Raw genomic sequence first — 18801 nt, 5'->3', positions numbered from 1 at the left:
ATATTGAAGGAGTTGTAGACTGTTCTTCCAGCTTCGTTTACACAATTTCTCTCAACATCATGAAATTATATTAGACCAAGTAGCAAGATCTATTTGGTTGAGAAGTCAACGACTAATGCAATCTCCCATTATAATATAATAAGGCGCCGGAAACCCCAGTTTGAGTCATATCTTCTGGAGTTAGGCTTAATCGCTCAAGCTATCTTGACCAATTAACTGATTAACTTTCCCAAATTAAATCCGAGAACGTATCATACGGCGATTAGCAGTCAAAGATTTAAATGCTCTGGCCTCTGTCGTGAATGTCCATTGTCCGTTCACTGGACTGTTGTCTCCTTGGTTACTGGTTGTTACTGATCTACTAATCTGTTGTATATCTAAAATGAAAGAGATGCAGAGATTTACTGGACTCTAATAATATATGCGTGTAATCAGACCCCGGGGGAGCTAAGTGGTTAATTACAGAAACGTTGCCATAGTTACCACACACAGCATTTATTTGACTTTCCGGATGGCGCGATGCATAAAATACAGCTACTCGTTTGCGCGCTTGTTGCGTTTGATTCGATTCGAGCGGCAATCACACTGACGCCGCGCGCACGTGTGAATTGATATCTCTTCACAATTTTGGAAGTCACTGGTAACTCCTGGCTATTTATAATACGTAGTAGCATTTTGTCGTCACTTAAATTCTTTAGTATCGCAGTCTTGTCTTTTTGAAAGATAATATAGTATGCAAGTCGGCCAATATAAAGCAATACAAACGCAGAACAGTCCAAATGACCCGGGACCCCGCTACTATCATGCGGTGGGCGCTATTCGGGCGCTAGATTTGGGGCTAAATTCTGCAATATCACGACCAACTGAAGAACCCAATACCTTGAAGTAATACTGGTCAGCACTCAGCTGAAGACGAATATTCTAAAATATTCTTCTAGTTCATTTCTCGCCCAAGTTTTCGGTAGACATCAGTATCTAACTATTCGTTAAGTTTCCCTTATATATGTCTATAGATCGTTAATATTAATATTACTTGCTAATTATTATTTGTTAACGGCTGCCTCTCTCACACGCCCGGTCTATTGTTTCTCCAGCTGATAGTTACCATGGTGACCGTGCAACCAACTTACAAGATTAAACAGAGGGGTAAGTGTTATTTGAAGTCTTCTTTGTCTTCTTCCGTAATAAATTGCCAACGGTAGTTTACAGGTATTCTACTTTTAGTTCTAGTATTATAGTGTCAACAAAGATCTGGTCAACTTACAGAACATTGGTTTAATTTTTAGAAGAGTACAAAATGCACAGTATACAGCCTATAAGTCGAGTTACCTAGAATCATGTCTCATCAGTTATAAGAATTGCATTTATCCATTATATCATCCATTATAATACCTAGAATACCAATTATTTCTTGTAAATAGTTTGAAAGAGGCATAGCAGTTGATATCCTTATTTCTAAGGATTTATTTATAAGAACCGCAAAATGTTCGGAGAAGTTGAGTGTTTCCCATATCCTAGCAGTAGCACCTTGCCTAATCGTTCAGTATACACTATACACTATACAGGGTAGTCATTTACTCTGGGCCACCCATAGATGTATAGTGGCTGTTAAATTTGATTCTAAATTTATAATATGTAGAAGACGTTTCAATACAAACATTTTTAATTGTTCATGAAAACCTCCATTAGTTAGTTCCATTACATATAAGCTGGCTTTTGTTTTCTTTCAGCTGGAGCCTAAAAATATGTTTAAAGTGCACAGGATGGCTTTCTGATCAAGATTTGATATTATACTGAGTTAGGCTCCCTTAACAATATCTCGACAATATAATTTTTTGTAATCAATGATATTGAGTTAACGTGGTAACATCTGGGTCACCATATACCAAATATGATAGAAACAGTTAGGAAACACAGACAAATCCTCTCAACTACAATTTTCAGACTTGCCCCAAGTTTTTTCCAGGTGTGTATCAAATAAGGTTGACCGAAATTTGCCCCAACTGATTTTTGTGATGTTAGATGTTTCCTAAGTGTGCTTTGACAGATTTCCAAGTTTCATAAAATGGTTGATTGTAATTGTAAGAAAACACGCTTTGACCAAGGTGCATGCCTTGCTTAAATAACCTTTTGTAGAATAATTTGGTAGTTTTCTGTCTTGTATGTGAGCGTTCAGCTCGAGAAATGACTCAAATTAATGAAGATTGAAGCAAGACGAGTAAAACACAAATATTTAATCAGTTGAATCGCAACTATAATTTACACAGTTACACAAATACATAGAATATCAGGAGAATGCAGATAAAACGGACTCTCTCGATTTCTGAGAAAGTAGGAAGGAACAAATGAGTCAAATATTCTGTAACTGTCTTTGGATCCGTAAACCATCATTGTCATGGACTAATAACCCTAATGATTACATTCTGAGCAATATCACCCAGCGGTCGAGTCCTTAATCTTAGCTGATCTTTAGTCGTGCTGGACACAACCTCAGCAGGGCTGGAGTCTGTTTGTCATGATGAGTACTAGGGTACTGTTGTCTGGTAGATGTAGAGCCACGTGATGCCCACATATGGAGATATAGAACCACGTGGGTCTGGTAGACTAGTAAGGGTGGTATCTGTGGGCGTGGTGGATCCTGGACCCCTCAGGGCCCGTGCTTGAGGAGAGCTGGTTGCTTTGTATTGGCATCAGCTGGGATCCCTAGAGATATTACTGAGATAAGGTTAGAATCACATCACTCAGATGGGGATAACAATAGTTGCTATTAACTTTTTAATAGTAACCTGGGATAACCGATGTCAACAGAATACAGATACTATCTTGTTGTCTTCATCGTCCATATTAGAAACTGGTGATACAACGAACCATAAAAAGATCCATCAAATTGATTTTAAAGAAATGCTGCTCAATGATTAGGTTAACGAGGAATACAAGTCCAGTAAAAGAGACTCACTGCGATTGAGAACTCGTTTTTCATCTGTCTCTCTTCGTATTCTCTAAGTCTGGTTCTCACTACTCTGTCTTCTTGCTGAAATATACTAAATTTAAGTTGACACAGTTTCTCCACTTCCATTTGTACCCACTTCTCCTATAATACACACCTCCAGGTTGCTAATTTCAACTGTTGAAAGGGTTTATATGTAAGTTGCAACTGCTAATTTCAACTGCTGAAAGGGTTTATATGTAAGTTGCAACTGCTAATTTCAACTGTTGAAAGGGTTTATATGTAAGTTGCAACTGCTAATTTCAACTGCTGAAAGGGTTTATATGTAAGTTGCAACTGCTAATTTCAACTGTTGAAAGGGTTTATATGTAAGTTGCAACTGCTAATTTCAACTGTTGAAAGGGTTTATATGTAAGTTGCAACTGCTAATTTCAACTGTTGAAAGGGTTTATATGTAAGTTGCAACTGCTAATTTCGGTCTATATGTAAGTTGCAACTGCTAATTTCAACTGTTGAAAAGGTTTATATGTAACTTGCAACTGCTAATTTCAACTGTTGAAAGGGTTTAAGTGTAAGTTGCAACTGCTAATTTCGGTCTATATGTAAGTTGCAACTGCTAATTTCAACTGTTGAAAAGGTTTATATGTAACTTGCAACTGTTAATTTCAACTGTTGAAAAAGTTTATATGTAAGTGCTGAAAACTCACATCCGCTAAATCGTAGTCGAATTCTAACCGAGCTACTCCATCCAGACGCTTCAGGTCGATCCAACCCTTCATTTGTACACAAACTCCGTTCATTATAAACCGACTTTTGAGGACCACCTGAAAGGGGGTTTATTGTTTAAACATGGGATTCACTCAACTGTGACGTAATTTACATGCGCTAACTGCTAAAGATAGATATAAGATAGACGCTGTCTTTTTTGGGACACACAGTCATAGTCTCCACTGTCGCAAGATCTCTACTTTTTAAAAGCCGCCTAAACCCTGTTTTGTATCAAGCTTACAATCTCACCTTTGAGGGATCCTTGTCGAAGTCTACATATTCCTTGGTGACTTTGTCTGTGGGACCCGATGGAGGGTAAAACTGCAGCATTAGGTTTACTCCGGTGTTAAGAAACGCCTGTGAATTAAGTGTTGAATTAACTTCTATGTTAAACAAGTTTGACAAGTTGGGCGACATGTTTTACACATGATACCACTATACACACTGACACAATACTATAATACTACTATAGTTAATAGTTATGAACGTAGTTAACTCTCCCATTTCAAATTATGGAGGCTGGCAAATGTAAAAATGTATACAATTTTTTCCAAGTCTTAGCCTCCCCATGTGCAGAATTTTCAAGGTCATAATATTTCAGACTTGATGGTTAGAGAAAATTTCACACCAAACGCTAAGAAAACTTCCATATTTACTGATCACAGGTTCTTTGAATTGAAATGTGAACAATATGATGGGATAAGTTTCTAGCTACACACCCCTCCCCGTCCCCCACCCCGTCAATATGATGGGATAAGTTTCTAGCTATACACACCCCTCCCCGTCCCCCACCCCGTTAATTTGGAGAGAACTTACCACACAAGTATGCCCTTCTTTTACGTCGTTGATGAACCGCTGTGACCGTTCCTCCGGAGACTTGTCCCGATACGACGTCACTCTTATCTGAGGAAAGGTACAGTCAATAAAGTCTTCTATACTTATAGATTGCAGTCTTAGTACTTTAGTAAGGTTAATGGTTATCTTATCCTTACTAATTTGACAAGAAAACTCCTTCTATAATATCTAGAGTATTTTTTTTTGGTATAAACTTGATGGATCCTGAACATACCTCCGTGTCCTCGCTCAGTTTTCTAAACAATTCGTCTGTTTCAAACTTGTGGGACTGATCCTGAACAACTCGTGGCATCAATCCATAGTGCAGCAGCTGAAAAATAATGCATTTTTAGAGGAAAAAAAAACACACTTTTGTTAAGGACTGCAACTGGTCCGAAATCTTGTTTTTTAAGAATCCGGCTAAATGTGACGTGCCGACTAGACAGCTGTCAAATTTTGTCTTTTTGAAGGTCCTGTTCTGTCTAAGACACTAAAGATCCCTACTTTATAATTCCATCAACGTGATCCCCTGTTTACGCAGACGTCCCTAATTGATGTCTCCAACAAGTGCATGAGATATACGTCTACAGCTCAAATATATATGTCCAGTTTTAGACCGAATTCCCGCCCCCGTTTACCCACTACCCTTGTTAAACTAACATGGAACATGGAGGGGTTGTGGTCAGGCTCGAGGACGTCTGGCACGGCGGCGGCGGCACAATGCCTCAGCGCGCACGTGTTGCTACGGGCTACAACCAGGGCTGCGGAGTCTTGCGGAGTAAACAGGTGGGAAAGAGGAAGGGAGGAGATTTGAGGATGGTTAATGGGGTGAGGTCTTTGGTCCAGCCAGAATATCGCTAAGTAGAGGGTAATGGTTAGTTTTAGTTGCTGCTTTCTCGTTATATAATATAATACTTATACATAATATAATACTCGATATCAGTTATAATGCTATTGTGTGCAGTCTAAATCAATAAAGGGAACAAAACCACGCTTGTGGTTGCAAAAATAGCAAAAAATTACAAATTCGTAATGACAGTTAGCAGAAGTGAACGTAACGAAAAGAGTGCCGATATATTGGGCTGTTTGTATCAATGAACATTGTATTGGTAAGAAAATGCAAGTTTTAATCAGATAATTAGGCAGTCAAGCAGCAAGTTAATTATTATTCTGTCCAAGACAGCGAATTAATTATTATTCTGAACAAGGCAATACTTTTTCTTTGGTACAGAAGGTTTGAAGTAGTTTGGGAAATTTAAGATTGCGGGGTATAAATACGAGGATGAAACAAATTTATAAAACAGGTTAAAAAGTTCGCCGGAAAAAAGATTTAATAAAATCAATAAAAACTGAGTGAGCTTAATTTTAGTACAATTTATTGAAAAAGATGCCAGCTGTGCGGAATACTAATTAGTTTCCTAATTGCACGAACTGAGATGTAATTGAAATCTCAAGTATTCAGTAGATTAAAATAACTTGTTCATCTGATAAAATAAAGTAGCAGGGAATAACGGAAATTATGCTTTCAGTAATAACAGTAATGAACACTTTGTACACCAAATCCAAGAAATCACATTCATGTAGAAAAGGGAATCGATCCTGGAGATAAATTTCTTTCAATTTTTCATTTGACTAAACCAGTAATTAACCGGCCCCGTTTTACGAGATGGAAAGCCTAATTGCAGCCTTGCAGCCGGTAGTTACCAGCCTTAGAAGGAAAATACACGACAGCTAGTCCATATATGACCATGATGCAGCGCTAAAGTTAGGATAATATCAATTAGATATAATACTATGTAAAAATAGGGAGCCGCATATGCTCATGTTATGTTGATGATAAATAATGATATCTAATTGTCCTTCATATAATTCTCTTCAACTTTCAGTTATATTGAATATACTTCCTTGCTGAAGGTATTTTTCTGAAACAATATGCATGTACCTAGTACCTACATTAGCATAATTATCTTTATAAATTAATTATTATCATAGCAGCTTGACAGAACATTTTGAACCTAAATTCAAACTACCTTGTATGGTATATTAAGTAGGTTTGCAAACTACCTTGTATGCTATATTAAGTAGGTTTGCAAACTACCTTGTATGCTATATTAAGTAGGTTTGCCGTTAAGGGATGGAATAATTTTGCCTATCTAAAATTTCAGCTATTTCTATCCAAAATTTCAGCTAAAACTTAGTATAGAACGAATTTGACATAATGAAGCTGAACTTTAATTTGGTCAAAATCGTTTGATGCCCAAGTTCATGATATTGTCACCAAGCATAAGAGAAGTCAGGAATTTAATTTTTTCCGGTTCTTAATTTGTCTTGGATTAGCTAGTTGCTAAAAATCTGCATTTTGCAAATTTTTGCAGGATTCTCAAATATTGAAAGAGCTATGGCCGGAAAATGGAAGGCAATGTATCATGTTCAAAAAATGTGAGCCGATAAGATACCACTACCAAGTTTTAGCTTCGTATGTGCCCCCCCCCCCCCCCCACGTATGTGCCCCCGGCCCACCCACGGCCCCCCCGGCCCACTCGCGACTGTGTGAAACTAAAAATGCAGACCTCGCAACTTTCAAAACTTTACCTTGTACTAATGTTTTTTCCAATTTTTAGTTAATTATAAACCTCCAGACTCTACACAGAAAAGGAAATGAGCAGGTTTCAAATTTTAGACACTGTCCGAGCTCTTCCGGATCATTTTTAGACTTTTTTGAAATCTATTTAGACTTTAAAACATCGCCCTTTGAATCACAAATACAATCGCGATGATGCATAATAGACTCTTGTAAATTGCTTTTTAAGCATTAAAAAAGCCATTTAATTTCTGGAGTCGGAGTAGATCCACTCCTTCACAAAACAAATCAAGTTTAAACAAAAAGTAACTACATCAGCCTCATATAGCTTCATAGTCTTTAATAATTGAGTGTATTTTAGTTATGATAGTGTACATGTCCTACTTATTGAATAAAGAGCCTGGATTAACGTTGATATCTGCATAATCAAACAAAAGACGAAGTTTAAAAGTAGGCGAGAAGTAATTTTCCAAAACAGTCGATCAGTCTGAGTTTGATTTCCTAAACAATAAACATAACGATATTATTTCACTTCTAATAAAATAGAAAGTGTGCTCAATCCTAAGAAAATGTGCTCAATCCTACGAAATTAACAATAGTATAAACGGGAAAGCTACAACGTACCAGTAAAATTGATACACGAAGGGAGCTTTAAAAGGTGTTGCCTTAGGGTCAATATGAGGGAACTTGCAAAAGTACCGTGCGAACTGTACCTTAGGGTCAATATGAGAGAACTTGCAAAAGTACCGCGCGAACTGTACCTTAGGGTCAATATGAGGGAACTTGCAAAAGTACCGTGCGAACTGTACCTTAGGGTCAATATGAGAGAACTTGCAAAAGTACCGTGCGAACTGTACCTAATTAGGGTCAATATGAGGGAATTTGCAAAAATACTGTGCGAACTGTACCTTATGGTCAATATGAGGGAACCTGCAAAAGGACCGTGCGAACTGTACCTTAGGGTCAATATGAGGGAACCTGCAAAAGTACCGTGCGAACTGTACCTTAGGGTCAATATGAGAGAACTTGCAAAAGTACCGTGCGAACTGTACCTTAGCGTCAATATGAGGGAATTTGCAAAAATACCGTGCGAACTGTACCTTATGGTCAATATGAGGGAACCTGCAAAAGGACCGTGCGAACTGTACCTTAGGGTCAATATGAGGGAACTTGCAAAAGTACCGTGCGATCTGTACCTTAGGGTCAATATGAGGGAACTTGTAAAAGTACCGTGCGAACTGTACCTTAGGGTCAATATGAGGGAACCTGCAAAAGGACCGTGCGAACTGTACCTTAGGGTCAATATGAGGGAACCTGCAAAAGTACCGTGCGAACTGTACCTTAGGGTCAATATGAGAGAACTTGCAAAAGTACCGTGCGAACTGTACCTTAGCGTCAATATGAGGGAATTTGCAAAAATACCGTGCGAACTGTACCTTATGGTCAATATGAGGGAACCTGCAAAAGGACCGTGCGAACTGTACCTTAGGGTCAATATGAGGGAACTTGCAAAAGTACCGTGCGATCTGTACCTTAGGGTCAATATGAGGGAACTTGTAAAAGTACCGTGCGAACTGTACCTTAGGGTCAATATGAGGGAACTTGCAAAAGTACCGTGCGAACTGTATCTTAGGGTCAATATGAGGGAACTTGCAAAAGTACCGTGCGAACTGTACCTTAGGTCAATATGAGGGAACCTGCAAAAGTACCGTGCGAACTGTACCTTAGCGTCAATATGAGGGAACTTGCAAAAGTACCGTGCGAACTGTATCTTAGGATCAATATGACGGAACCTGCAAAAGTACCGTGCGAACTGTACCTTAGGGTCAATATGAGGGAACCTGCAAAAGTACCGTGCAAACTGTACCTTAGGGTCAATATGACGGAACCTGCAAAAGTACCGTGCGAACTGTACCTTAGGGTCACTATGAGGGAACCTGCAAAAGTACCGTGCAAACTGTACCTTAGGGTCAATATGAGGGAACTTGCAAAAGTACCGTGCGAATTGTACCTTAGGGTCAATATGAGGGAACTTGCAAAAGTACCGTGCGAACTGTACCTTAGGGTCAATATGAGGGAATTTGCAAAAGTACCGTGCGAACTGTACCTTAGGGTCAATATGTGGGAATTTGCAAAAGTACCGTGCGAACTGTATCTTAGGGTCAATATGAGGGAATTTGCAAAAGTACCGTGCGAACTGTACCTTAGGGTCAATATGAGAGAACTTGCAAAAGTACCGTGCGAACTGTACCTTAGGGTCAATATGTGGGAACTTGCAAAAGTACCGTGCGAACTGTACCTTAGGGTCAATATGACGGAACTTGCAAAAGTACCGTGCGAACTGTACCTTAGGGTCAATATGTGGGAATTTGCAAAAGTACCGTGCGAACTGTACAGCAATGGAAGCTGAATGACATGTCGAAATAACTACAGGAACATTCATTTCTCACACTATTGTTAGCATTATAGCTCAGTTTTAAACACTAATATCACTACATAATACACGCTACGAGCAGTATGCTACTCGATACTCGATCAAAGGAAAGGTACATGTACCAAGTCAACCTATCCTATAGATGTAATTGGTAGTTTGCGGTGCGCACCTAACGTACTTGAACATTCAAGTAGGGCCGCTGAAAACCGCAATCATTTATATGAGTACGAGGTACGGGAGTCTCATCAGAAATTAACTTATAAAGCACGAATAATTAAACACTAAGTTCACGGACAAGTGTAATACCTCTAATTTTCGAAACAAAAGAAAATTTACTTAGCGTGAAAAGAAATGACAGTTTAACACAGGATATCGTAATGACGACATTAGTCAAACATTAGTCAGTGTTACGGAAATTATTACTTTCATTATGCTTGAGTAATGCTGTAGCACGTTGCACGGTATCACTTTCGTATGTATGATGGTATGTTTGTACTAATCACGCCCTGTGAATTACCAGTTGTATTATTTCATTGATACCCAAACACCGTGATCAAGTCATGACCACTGAGACTTCCTGACAAAGTAGCGCTGCTCATCACAGCAGTGAGGACAGTAGTTATTTATCCTAGTTATATCGTTCAAGTTGACGAATGACAATCCCTGGGAGACTGAAGAAAGATGTCAATTCACAGATCGCTTGTAAACCGCAAAGTGGTACACAAATGTTACGAGTATAAAGGATTGATGATAGTTTGCTGACACAATGAGACGAGTTAACAACCTGCCCGAGAGTACGAGTACACTGCTGTATCAGCTCACAACAAACAACAACAACAAGAGCAACAGATAGCTGCACGTGTCCAAGCAATCCTCTCTGCACTTGACACAAGCAAATATTCCTAATTCGAGGCCAATAAACTCAGGAAATTCGTAACAAAAATCGAATTCAGGATCGCAGACTCGGTGTTATGAGCTGTCTCATGGCAGGTCACGTGACCGTCAGCTGAGAGAGCCTGTCACGTGACCCACCACGTCCTACCACGTTGGGGCGTCTGGAAACCACCGGGTACCACGAATCAAGCCCTCTTTCTCCAACCCAGATCAACGAACAAGTTTATCCAAAGTTTCAACTGTGTTCCGTTGAGACCTGAGTGTTATGTATGCAGTAAATTGGATGTATGTAGTATTAGTTTCACAAGTAGCTGTGTCGGGTGGCAGGCACGTGGCGGTGTCACGTGACACCAGGCATTGCTGGATACGGCTCTCTGGAGCTAGTCGACACGTGACGCCTGCTGCTGCGACCCTCCTGTGTAAACACAAACATTCAAATCCTCATTATCCTACTGAAATCGCTTCCTGGGCTGGGGTCTGTAGATCAGGACTGAAGTGAGGGTGTCGCTGTAAGGAACTAACCTTATCACACCTTTTAAAAGGGGGCCAGTAGTGACGTAAGATGCAGGGTGTGTTGCGCTTCTAAAATAGATGCAAGCTAACACGATTTTCAAACACAGACACGATCACTGAAGTCGCCACTAATATTATATACCTAGTGAGGGGCAGTGAAATAGTTTATCCCTGGTAATATTCAATTTCCGAGAGCTTAAATGCTGATACCCACGCCCACAAACATGTAAAAGCAAGGATAATGTGTGATAGCCCGCTAACAGCAGCTGTAATGTGGCAGGAGCTATGGAGATTCTGAGATTGTGTGGGTCAACAGTTGACCACCACTTTCCAGAACAAACTTTAATTCGATCTCGTTAAAAAGTGTGCATGTCATGTGAGCAGGTATTGAGCGTGGTCTGCTGAATTAGACAACATTGGTTTTACTTCCCCGGAACTAGGACGGGGATTGGTTAAAGTTTGACTGCTTCCCCGCCAGCCATCTCAACCTCAGACCGCTGCAGCTCGACGCGGACCCGCTCTCGCGTGCGTGCGTCTAGTGTGTTGAGTCTAATGCACGTGTAGTTAGCTTGTTTTAGTTCGAAGTGGTTGGGTTGTGGGGCTGAAAAATAATCTTGTCTCGAGTTGGAGAGCTGACTTCTCCAATTGGAGAGCTGACTTCTCCAATTGGAGGCTGATCTCTCCAATTGGAGGCTGATCTCTCCAATTGGAGGCTGATCTCTCCAATGCGTCTAGGAATAGACATCATGTGTTCAGCATTGCAGTCACGTTCTATCCTCTTATTTTGCTAGCCTGATGCTTATTAGCTTGATGCGATTCTGTCTAGCTCAAACTGCGATACGACCCAGTCAAATTGGTAAAACAAATCACATGCAAGCGAGATAAAAATGCAGTACCAAATCAAGATAAAACCATGTTTTGATGGTCGGATTTGGTAAAGACTACTGACCTGTGCACAGCAATAAAGCTTACATCAGAGCTTATAAAAATGACCCATCACGTTGAGGTAATCATTTTCACAAAGTGTAATTGAGACTTGCATTTTAAATTTAGAAACTACATTTTCCTAACTTGCATGTCGTTTGATCTAATCCTGAATTAGCACGTTTCCGGCCCTTGACAGATTAGCATGGTTGTGTGACATGTTCCAAATGGGAGGCTTTTACCAAAAACTTTCATCTCAGATTTTAATCAGAAACAAACTTGTAATTTTTAGCGCCCTTTTTGTGCTTGATAATGTTCAGTAGAACTAAGCTCTAACCCTCAAAGTGGTGGTATTTCGTGGGTTCACTTCACTTATAATTAAGCCGATTGTGAGATTGCGATCAAAGAATCATGAACTTTAATTTGCTCACGTTTCTGGTTTGCTGAATTCCTGCCAGTTTTGTAAGTCTCACAAAGATTTCCCTGGGATTAAAATTTAGAAAATCAGCTGTTTCATCCAAATAACCACGAATTTTTGAAAATCCGCAATTAGATTTAGTTTCCTACGAAATGTTTCGAAGAAGCGATCGCAAATTGCTTCGAAAAGTAGCACGAGCTGCACATTACACATGGTAGAACTGTAGCAGTAAAACAGATTTGTCACACAGAAAAATGCCACAGTTACTCCTCTCTTAATCCGTTACATGCATCTGTCACGGACAGGGAAGAAACACTCAGTAGTTTCACGTGGATTCATCTGCCTTCCTATTGGTCCAATCTAGAAGCAGTGCCTTTTAATTGGCCATCTGGAAACGAAATCGGGCTCGGTTCTTTAAGTGGGGACCTGGAGACCCGATTACCTTACCGCAGCCCTCTGATACAGCACATCCGGTCCGTAGTGCTAGGTAACTACATCTTAACCAGCATCACGTGATCTAAAATCGGCCCTTATTCTTGGCTGTACTTACAACAGTATGTGTACTACCGTCTGCCAATGCGAGGAGAAAAACCATGCAGACAAGAAATCCTGTGGGAAAACCACAGAGAGCTTCGAATGATAATCAATAACATTTATGTGAATCAGCTCCATACCAATATCAGTCGGAGAAGGCTATCTTCTAAACTAGATAAAGATCTGTCGTCGAATGATGGGCAGAAAAAAAACTGTCAAACAGCAAAATAGTTTTGTAAAAAATATTTTGTTTAAAAGACGAAGTTAACAACTCACAAAAAGATCAGACTGAGAGAAAAGGAATTATGTAAGGGCTGACTGTCAAGATGCCTTGTCTATAAGTAAGGTGGGGAGCAGGCTCATTATAAAGGCGCTAGACGCCTGTCGTCTGATCGCTGGTTGCTCTGAAGCCTGGGGCGGTTATCAGGCCCAGTTAGCCTCATGCCACAACGTCTGACCCACCCAATTAGCGCCAACAAGCGACTCACCTCCCGTGCAAATGAGCAATACCAATCAGAAACTTTCGAACTAGACTTGTTTTAGTGACTCATGAGTCTGCGTAACGTGGCAGTTTAAACAGAGCAGCAGCACCATGGCAACACTAACGTGAACTGACGCGCAGCGTGATTTGCACGCAGGTGTTCATATATCACGTGACCCAGTTACTGGACGAGCAAGCAAGACCTGCGTGTCCTGGCTTATTAACTCTGCCCTAAACGAGTCCTGATAACCCACGTGCCCCCATCAGGGCAAATTCATCCACTTTTCTTCAAACGGTTGATTAATAAACATTAAAACACGGCTCTTATTGCTCTCAGGTTTTCTCGGAAAAATATCTAATTTTCAAACGATCTAGTTGAACAATCATGCTCTCTGAGATCGGAGGAGATTTCTTATCTTGTCGTGTATCATTTGGCGTGTCTTCTGCGTAGGTCGGAACTTTCCACACGTTCTAGAGGCTCCCTGTTAAGGATTACGCATCACAATTTATTCAAAACATTTCACTGACCTTGCACTTTTAGAACAATGTTGAACTTAACAGGTAAAACAGCTGCCACTATTTATATCGCCTAATTGACTGATTAGATCGTCAAACTGGAAAGTGAAACAAAAGCTACAAAAAGTCGTATAGGTGAGCAGTTTATAGGTGCACCATCTAGATATTTTAGCAGAAGATAATAAGACGAAATTTCGGACTTTTTGGAAGCTGTTTGGTAACTGTTTAATGACAGTTTGGCAACTGGTTAATGACTGTTTGGTAACTGTTTGGTAACTGGTTGGTAACTGTTTGGTAACTGATTGTAACTGTTTGGGAATTGTTTGGCAACTGGTTGGTATCTATTTGGTACCTAACTATTTGGTAACTATTTGAAACTATATTCTCACTTGAAGCATGTCCGAATGTGCATCATAGAACTGTACATATTCGCTGGAGGGCAGCACGTCGTTCAGAAGATACTCGACTGGGGACTTCTCTTTTTTCACTGAAACAAGGTTATGAGATTATGTGGTGACAGTGGGAGGTAGCACAAGTTTGTTTTACACATAACACAGATTCTTAGACTATAAGCTGATTGGTTAATCTGTATCATGATAAAAAACATGACTTGCTCAGTGTAAGTCACGTCTATATTCTGAATAACGGGGCAGCGCCATATTGTCGGTTTTTCTTTAAGGATCATGTTTGATTTTTATCTGCAGTCGACATCATAATATTTGTTCGCGTGACAACGGATGGTAGGTGTGGAGAAAGAGAGACAGGGAAGAAACTACAATTAGTTTATAGTCCAGTTTTAACCTCCAACCTAACCACGAGGTCCTTAAAACTAAGTTTAGAAATCACATAACGCTGTTTCATGATCCATACCCCACACGATACGTATATCAAGAGAAATGACAAACTTGAATTGTCGTCAGTGCAGACTTTACAGGATTTCTTGCAGTTTGCCAACATGTAGTTAGGGTTAGCTTTACATTCCCCCTGACCTGCCCACCAGGCACAGTTGCTGTCGTTATCAATACACGCTTCTGTGGTTTAATGTTGTGATAGAAGGAGTAAGATACCTTTATTTTAATCGCTAACTGGTATTTTTATTTAGTCAGTTAGTAAAAACTGTTGAATGTTGGCTCGAATTTTGAACTATCGTGCATTTTTCTTATGTAATAGACATTTCATGCTTTTTAATTATTTATTATCTAGCCATCTCGAACTGTCACCTCGTTTCTCAAACACGGGTAGCTGGTAGTTGATCTGCTGTTTAACAAGATCCCTGAGACTCTCGTAAGAGATGTTGGTGTCACTGTGGAGGTGGAAATCTGTGGAGTACCTCCCCAAGTTGATCCTACTCCCCTCCTCCTCTCCGTACACGGTGACGTTCACTGCCGTGGAGATGTACACTTTCTCCGGGTTCAGAGACACTACCGGAGCAGCACTGTTCGCTATCTTAACCTCCAGAGCTGCGGGTAACCCTCCCTGCGGTGGAGATAACATGTCAGACTCCAGACGTCTTGGAGACCAACTGTTTTAGAATGCAGGTGGCTTAGCAACTGTCGCTAAGTAAACAGACAGTGTCTGTTTCTGCGCGCAACTCAGACAGAGTCTATTCAAGTTGTTAAATGCTAACCAAATTTAACTGAAATAAAAGAGGTGGTTACCATTTGAGCAGCGTCGAGTGTAGTCTGGATTTTGCCAGGAGGCATGAGAGTGCCGAGAGCGGTGTTGAGGAGGAACTCGGAAGCCCAGAAGCAACACTGTCCCGTGTACCCACCAGAGGGGAGGGCCTGCTCTTTGAACTTCCAGTCTACTGTACCAGTCACTGGCTGCACTGCTGCCTAATCAGAGGGTCTGTTCAAATTAAATTAAACTGGGAGGTTACCTAGCTCTGCTTGTTCAATACTTCAGTCAGAATTTGTAATCTGTTTAACAATAACTTGCTTAAACACTTAAACTACTTACAAAGTAGGATGAGACGAGTTGGGTCGCGGTAACGCTTCCTTCGCCAGGTGTAAACTTGATTTTAGCCACGCTTCCGATATCGTAATCATCTGAGAAATAAGCTCTTCGGAATTGGGATCTTTTTCAATTCAATCAATGAGCACGAAGCAGTGGTGTGCAAATGTAAATTATAGTATTAGAATTGATAATACGAAGTTGAACTGGACAATTGCGCGGAAACCTGGGAGATTAGAAAAAGCTTTGTTGACTGCGGGTATTGCACTGTTCTTCACAGCATTGCAGATCATATTGCTTGCTTGGTCACGAATCGCTCCTCCGAGCACATTCAGAATGAAATTCAGGAAAGGACTGAAATTCGTAACAATATTAGTCGATGGGAATTTGTGGTTTCCTGTACTTTTTGGCAAGATCAGTCAGATAAAATGTCAGATGTAGCAGTTAATTTAATTGTTAAACTGCTTCTTTAATGTACTGACTTGTAGAGGTCGATATCCAGTCTTCCAATGTTAATCCTACAATCTTTGAGGGACAAGCGGTTGTTTCTGTTGTTATAGTCTGTAATGGATAATATGTATTACAGTAGGACCACCAATATACGCATGTTTTAGGATAATGTTAAACCCACAACCACGTGAAACCTTACTTTTTAAGTTCCTCAGAAAGTACTAACTGTAATCGATGGTTGTGTCGACATTGAAATTGGCTGCACTGATCTTTACATTGCCCTGGATTCCAATTCTGAAATACGTAGGTTTACTTAGTTTTTAAAACTAAAAAGATGTATTCGTATCAGGGAGTGTGCTGTTAGATGTATTAGGGGCGCTAGTAGTGGGGACTGGGGGTGTGCTATATAAATATTAGTAATCTCATTGACCAATGACCCGCAGTATTCTCTAGCTAGGTTTTACTGCGACTAACGACACAGCAGGTGTAATGAAACGTAAAATTCTGAAATCTTGTAACATTTTCTGGATCCAGAAGTTTCCTCCGAGAACGAAGTGATTGTTCTGTATTTTAATCCTCAGCCCGTTGTCCTGGAACTTAATGGTGGAACTTCCGATCTTTGAGGATTGGAGCTTCAAACTGAAAATGTTGGATTCTTATAAGAAGGTGTAACGGTAAGGATAGTTTGAAAACTGAAAACTAAAACGTATAACATTCAAACCCGAATTTGTCAGTTTCAACCTTAGACTTACCTGGCTCTAAGTACGTCACTTAGTACCTCTTACATTTTATTATTTAATTTAAAGCTCTTTATCTGCTTATTCAGTCAGACGGCTCAAAACAATTGTAATGTGTGATTTTGAGACTTCTGGCATGTTTTGTTTACCTCATGTCTTAAAGCGTGAAGACACCTATTAGTGATCATGGCATAAAATTTAAAAATATAATGAAAAACTGATATGTCAGCTATATCTATAACCCACACTGCAACCCTTAATAAAGTTAGACGAACTTGTACAGTCTGTAATCCTGTCCTGACAGCTGAGGTAAAGGGAAGTTCTGTAGTTCTGCCTCGATGGTGGGGATAACGTTTCTTATCTCCTCGTTAACTGATAATTTCAACTTTTAAAAACAATTCTCACAATTCTTGTTCGGTAATTTATTGTAGAAATTATTCATTTCATGGTGTATTAAGTGTATTTTGAAGGGACGTTGGAGATTGGAGCACGTAGGCTCTGACATGGGACAGTGATTAGCCAATCAGAGCACAGTATCAATGCCACGTGTAAGTATACACGTACTGTACTAACACACTGTGTACTAACACACAATACTACTACTAACGTACTGTAGTCCACAGCATGTTGGCTGATCCTCACTTTAACAGTTTCATGGCTCAGAGAACAGATACCACCCACCAGTAAAAGTAAAACTGCTGATTTAATCATTGCAAAACCAAACAAATAGCACAGTTTCAATATAAATACTAAATAGAAAGTCGGAAATCTTCAAACTGAGTGCGTTTTGTTCAGACTCCTTTCAAAATTCTGAACAATATAATCAAATTTTCATTTAAACATTAGATTAATTCGTAAAATCTGATTTAAAATTAATTAACACCATTCTTTTTGAAGGACACTTGGTGCTTCTGAACAGGATTATACAACAATGCTTCTGAATCGTGTTCAGGCGTTTTCTCTGGAGTTATAGAATATAGATCAGTCAACACTCAAAACGTCCTTTCTTAAATGATGTAAAAAGAAAAATCCTCCAAGTTCGTTGTTGCATTTCATGTTCACCAAATAAGATTCTGTCTCAAAATCTAATGATCTGCTTGCATTGTACATATTCTCGGAACGAAGAACTAAGATGTTAGTAGTCTCTAGCATAGTTACCAACTATAGTCTCTAGGAATGCCAGCGTTACAGTGACGTGGTTATTCTCGTCGCGCGCGCACGTGGTTATTCTCGTACCATGCTGTTAACCGGAACCAGTGTTGGCTGCTCGTTCTTTAGATCTGATGTAATACCCTGCGGGAATAGCTGCTCCATGATAAGATAGTGTAATCTAGCATATCATTGAGATGTTAATTTAAAAACCACACTTTGACCAAAGCGCGCAGTATCACTATCAGCAGTATTTACTGTGTGATCATGGCGCCATTCTTAAAAAGGTTCACTGAATAAGTTTTAACTCAACTCTTAAGCTAATGTAAAGTAAGTGGACATATTATATATTCGCAACAAAACTGTTGAAAGTGACGAATACATATGTCCATTTACTGTAAAAACCACACTGTGACCAAAGCACGTAGGATCAGCATTATTTACTATGTGATCATGAATTATTATTCACTCAACTCAAGCTAATGTGGTTAATGTGCTTCAAAATTGACGATGCTGGTTAAAATTATAAAGATCAACTTTAACTATGACGTTGAATAATGATAAGTTAAAAGTAAAGCAAAGGCGAAACAAATAAAAAAGAATTGAAATACTTGAAACACTTATACTGACTCAGTTATTTACAAGAGAGAACCAAAGAGTAATAAACA

General features: G+C 39.7%; 4 protein-coding genes across 11 annotated transcripts in view; all 4 read right to left on the bottom strand.

Annotated features, from left to right (window-relative positions):
• Positions 1-2235: 2235 nt before the first annotated feature.
• Positions 2236-5402, bottom strand: LOC134819297 (protein big brother-like). 3 transcript variants are annotated; one of them, XM_063829189.1, is made up of 7 exons: positions 5210-5402; positions 4785-4880; positions 4532-4618; positions 3965-4072; positions 3655-3771; positions 2957-3041; positions 2236-2715 (listed from the first exon to the last, which is right to left on the bottom strand). In XM_063829189.1, exons 1-6 carry the CDS (start codon positions 5216-5218, stop codon positions 3000-3002), a joined length of 459 nt encoding a protein of 152 aa, XP_063685259.1. In that variant the 5' UTR covers positions 5219-5402; the 3' UTR covers positions 2236-2715; positions 2957-2999. The 3 variants fall into 3 exon arrangements, with proteins under 3 accessions (XP_063685259.1, XP_063685251.1, XP_063685268.1); XM_063829181.1 differs by having other exon boundaries at positions 2237-2715; positions 2957-3031; XM_063829198.1 differs by having other exon boundaries at positions 2529-2703; positions 2957-3031; positions 5210-5350.
• Positions 5403-7379: 1977 nt separating this feature from the next.
• Positions 7380-11716, bottom strand: LOC134815557 (uncharacterized). Its single transcript, XM_063824130.1, has 5 exons — positions 11630-11716; positions 8567-8806; positions 8231-8518; positions 8039-8182; positions 7380-7987 (listed from the first exon to the last, which is right to left on the bottom strand). The coding sequence occupies exons 1-5, from the start codon at positions 11714-11716 to the stop codon at positions 7712-7714; spliced, it is 1035 nt and encodes a 344-aa protein (XP_063680200.1). The 3' UTR covers positions 7380-7711.
• Positions 11717-13652: 1936 nt separating this feature from the next.
• On the bottom strand, positions 13653-17695 carry LOC134820041 (uncharacterized). The gene is made up of 12 exons (XM_063830228.1): positions 17596-17695; positions 17260-17356; positions 16767-16886; positions 16474-16541; positions 16280-16358; positions 16024-16151; positions 15804-15892; positions 15503-15679; positions 15065-15320; positions 14750-14875; positions 14234-14331; positions 13653-13810 (listed from the first exon to the last, which is right to left on the bottom strand). Exons 1-12 carry the CDS (start codon positions 17693-17695, stop codon positions 13712-13714), a joined length of 1437 nt encoding a protein of 478 aa, XP_063686298.1. The 3' UTR covers positions 13653-13711.
• The window catches only part of LOC134820051 (uncharacterized), a 51131-nt gene continuing 50009 nt past the window's right edge, over positions 17680-18801 (bottom strand). For 5 of the 6 annotated variants that reach the window (XM_063830257.1, XM_063830288.1, XM_063830237.1 and 2 more), the window contains exon 6: positions 17680-18289. In XM_063830257.1, the coding sequence (XP_063686327.1) occupies positions 18209-18289 (81 nt within the window). In that variant the 3' untranslated portion in view covers positions 17680-18208. The remainder of the gene's footprint in view (positions 18290-18801) is intronic. The other variant, XM_063830246.1, reaches the window with a different exon arrangement.

Source organism: Bolinopsis microptera, chromosome 1, assembly GCF_026151205.1.
Source record: "Bolinopsis microptera isolate Bmic1 chromosome 1, MBARI_Bmic_1.0, whole genome shotgun sequence".
NCBI lineage: Eukaryota > Metazoa > Ctenophora > Tentaculata > Lobata > Bolinopsidae > Bolinopsis > Bolinopsis microptera.
The sequence above is the reverse complement of the archived record's forward strand: the minus strand, read 5'-3'. Positions and strand labels throughout refer to the sequence as shown.

Coding starts and splice junctions, on each gene's coding strand:
- LOC134819297 (XM_063829198.1), bottom strand. Junction 4,073..4,531: donor AAGAAGGGCATACTTGTGTG/GTAAGTTCTCTC, acceptor CTTAATTCACAG/GCGTTTCTTAACACCGGAGT. Junction 3,772..3,964: donor TCGACAAGGATCCCTCAAAG/GTGAGATTGTAA, acceptor ACCCCCTTTCAG/GTGGTCCTCAAAAGTCGGTT.
- LOC134815557 (XM_063824130.1), bottom strand. CDS start 11,716: ATGTCTATTCCTAGACGCATTGGAGAGATCAGCCTCCAATTGGAGAGA. Junction 8,807..11,629: donor ATCAGCCTCCAATTGGAGAA/GTCAGCTCTCCA, acceptor TATTGACCTAAG/GTACAGTTCGCACGGTACTT. Junction 8,519..8,566: donor TCCCTCATATTGACCATAAG/GTACAGTTCGCA, acceptor ATTGACGCTAAG/GTACAGTTCGCACGGTACTT.
- LOC134820041 (XM_063830228.1), bottom strand. CDS start 17,695: ATGATTAAATCAGCAGTTTTACTTTTACTGGTGGGTGGTATCTGTTCT. Junction 16,359..16,473: donor CGACACAACCATCGATTACA/GTTAGTACTTTC, acceptor TATCCATTACAG/ACTATAACAACAGAAACAAC. Junction 16,152..16,279: donor CTGGATATCGACCTCTACAA/GTCAGTACATTA, acceptor TACGAATTTCAG/TCCTTTCCTGAATTTCATTC.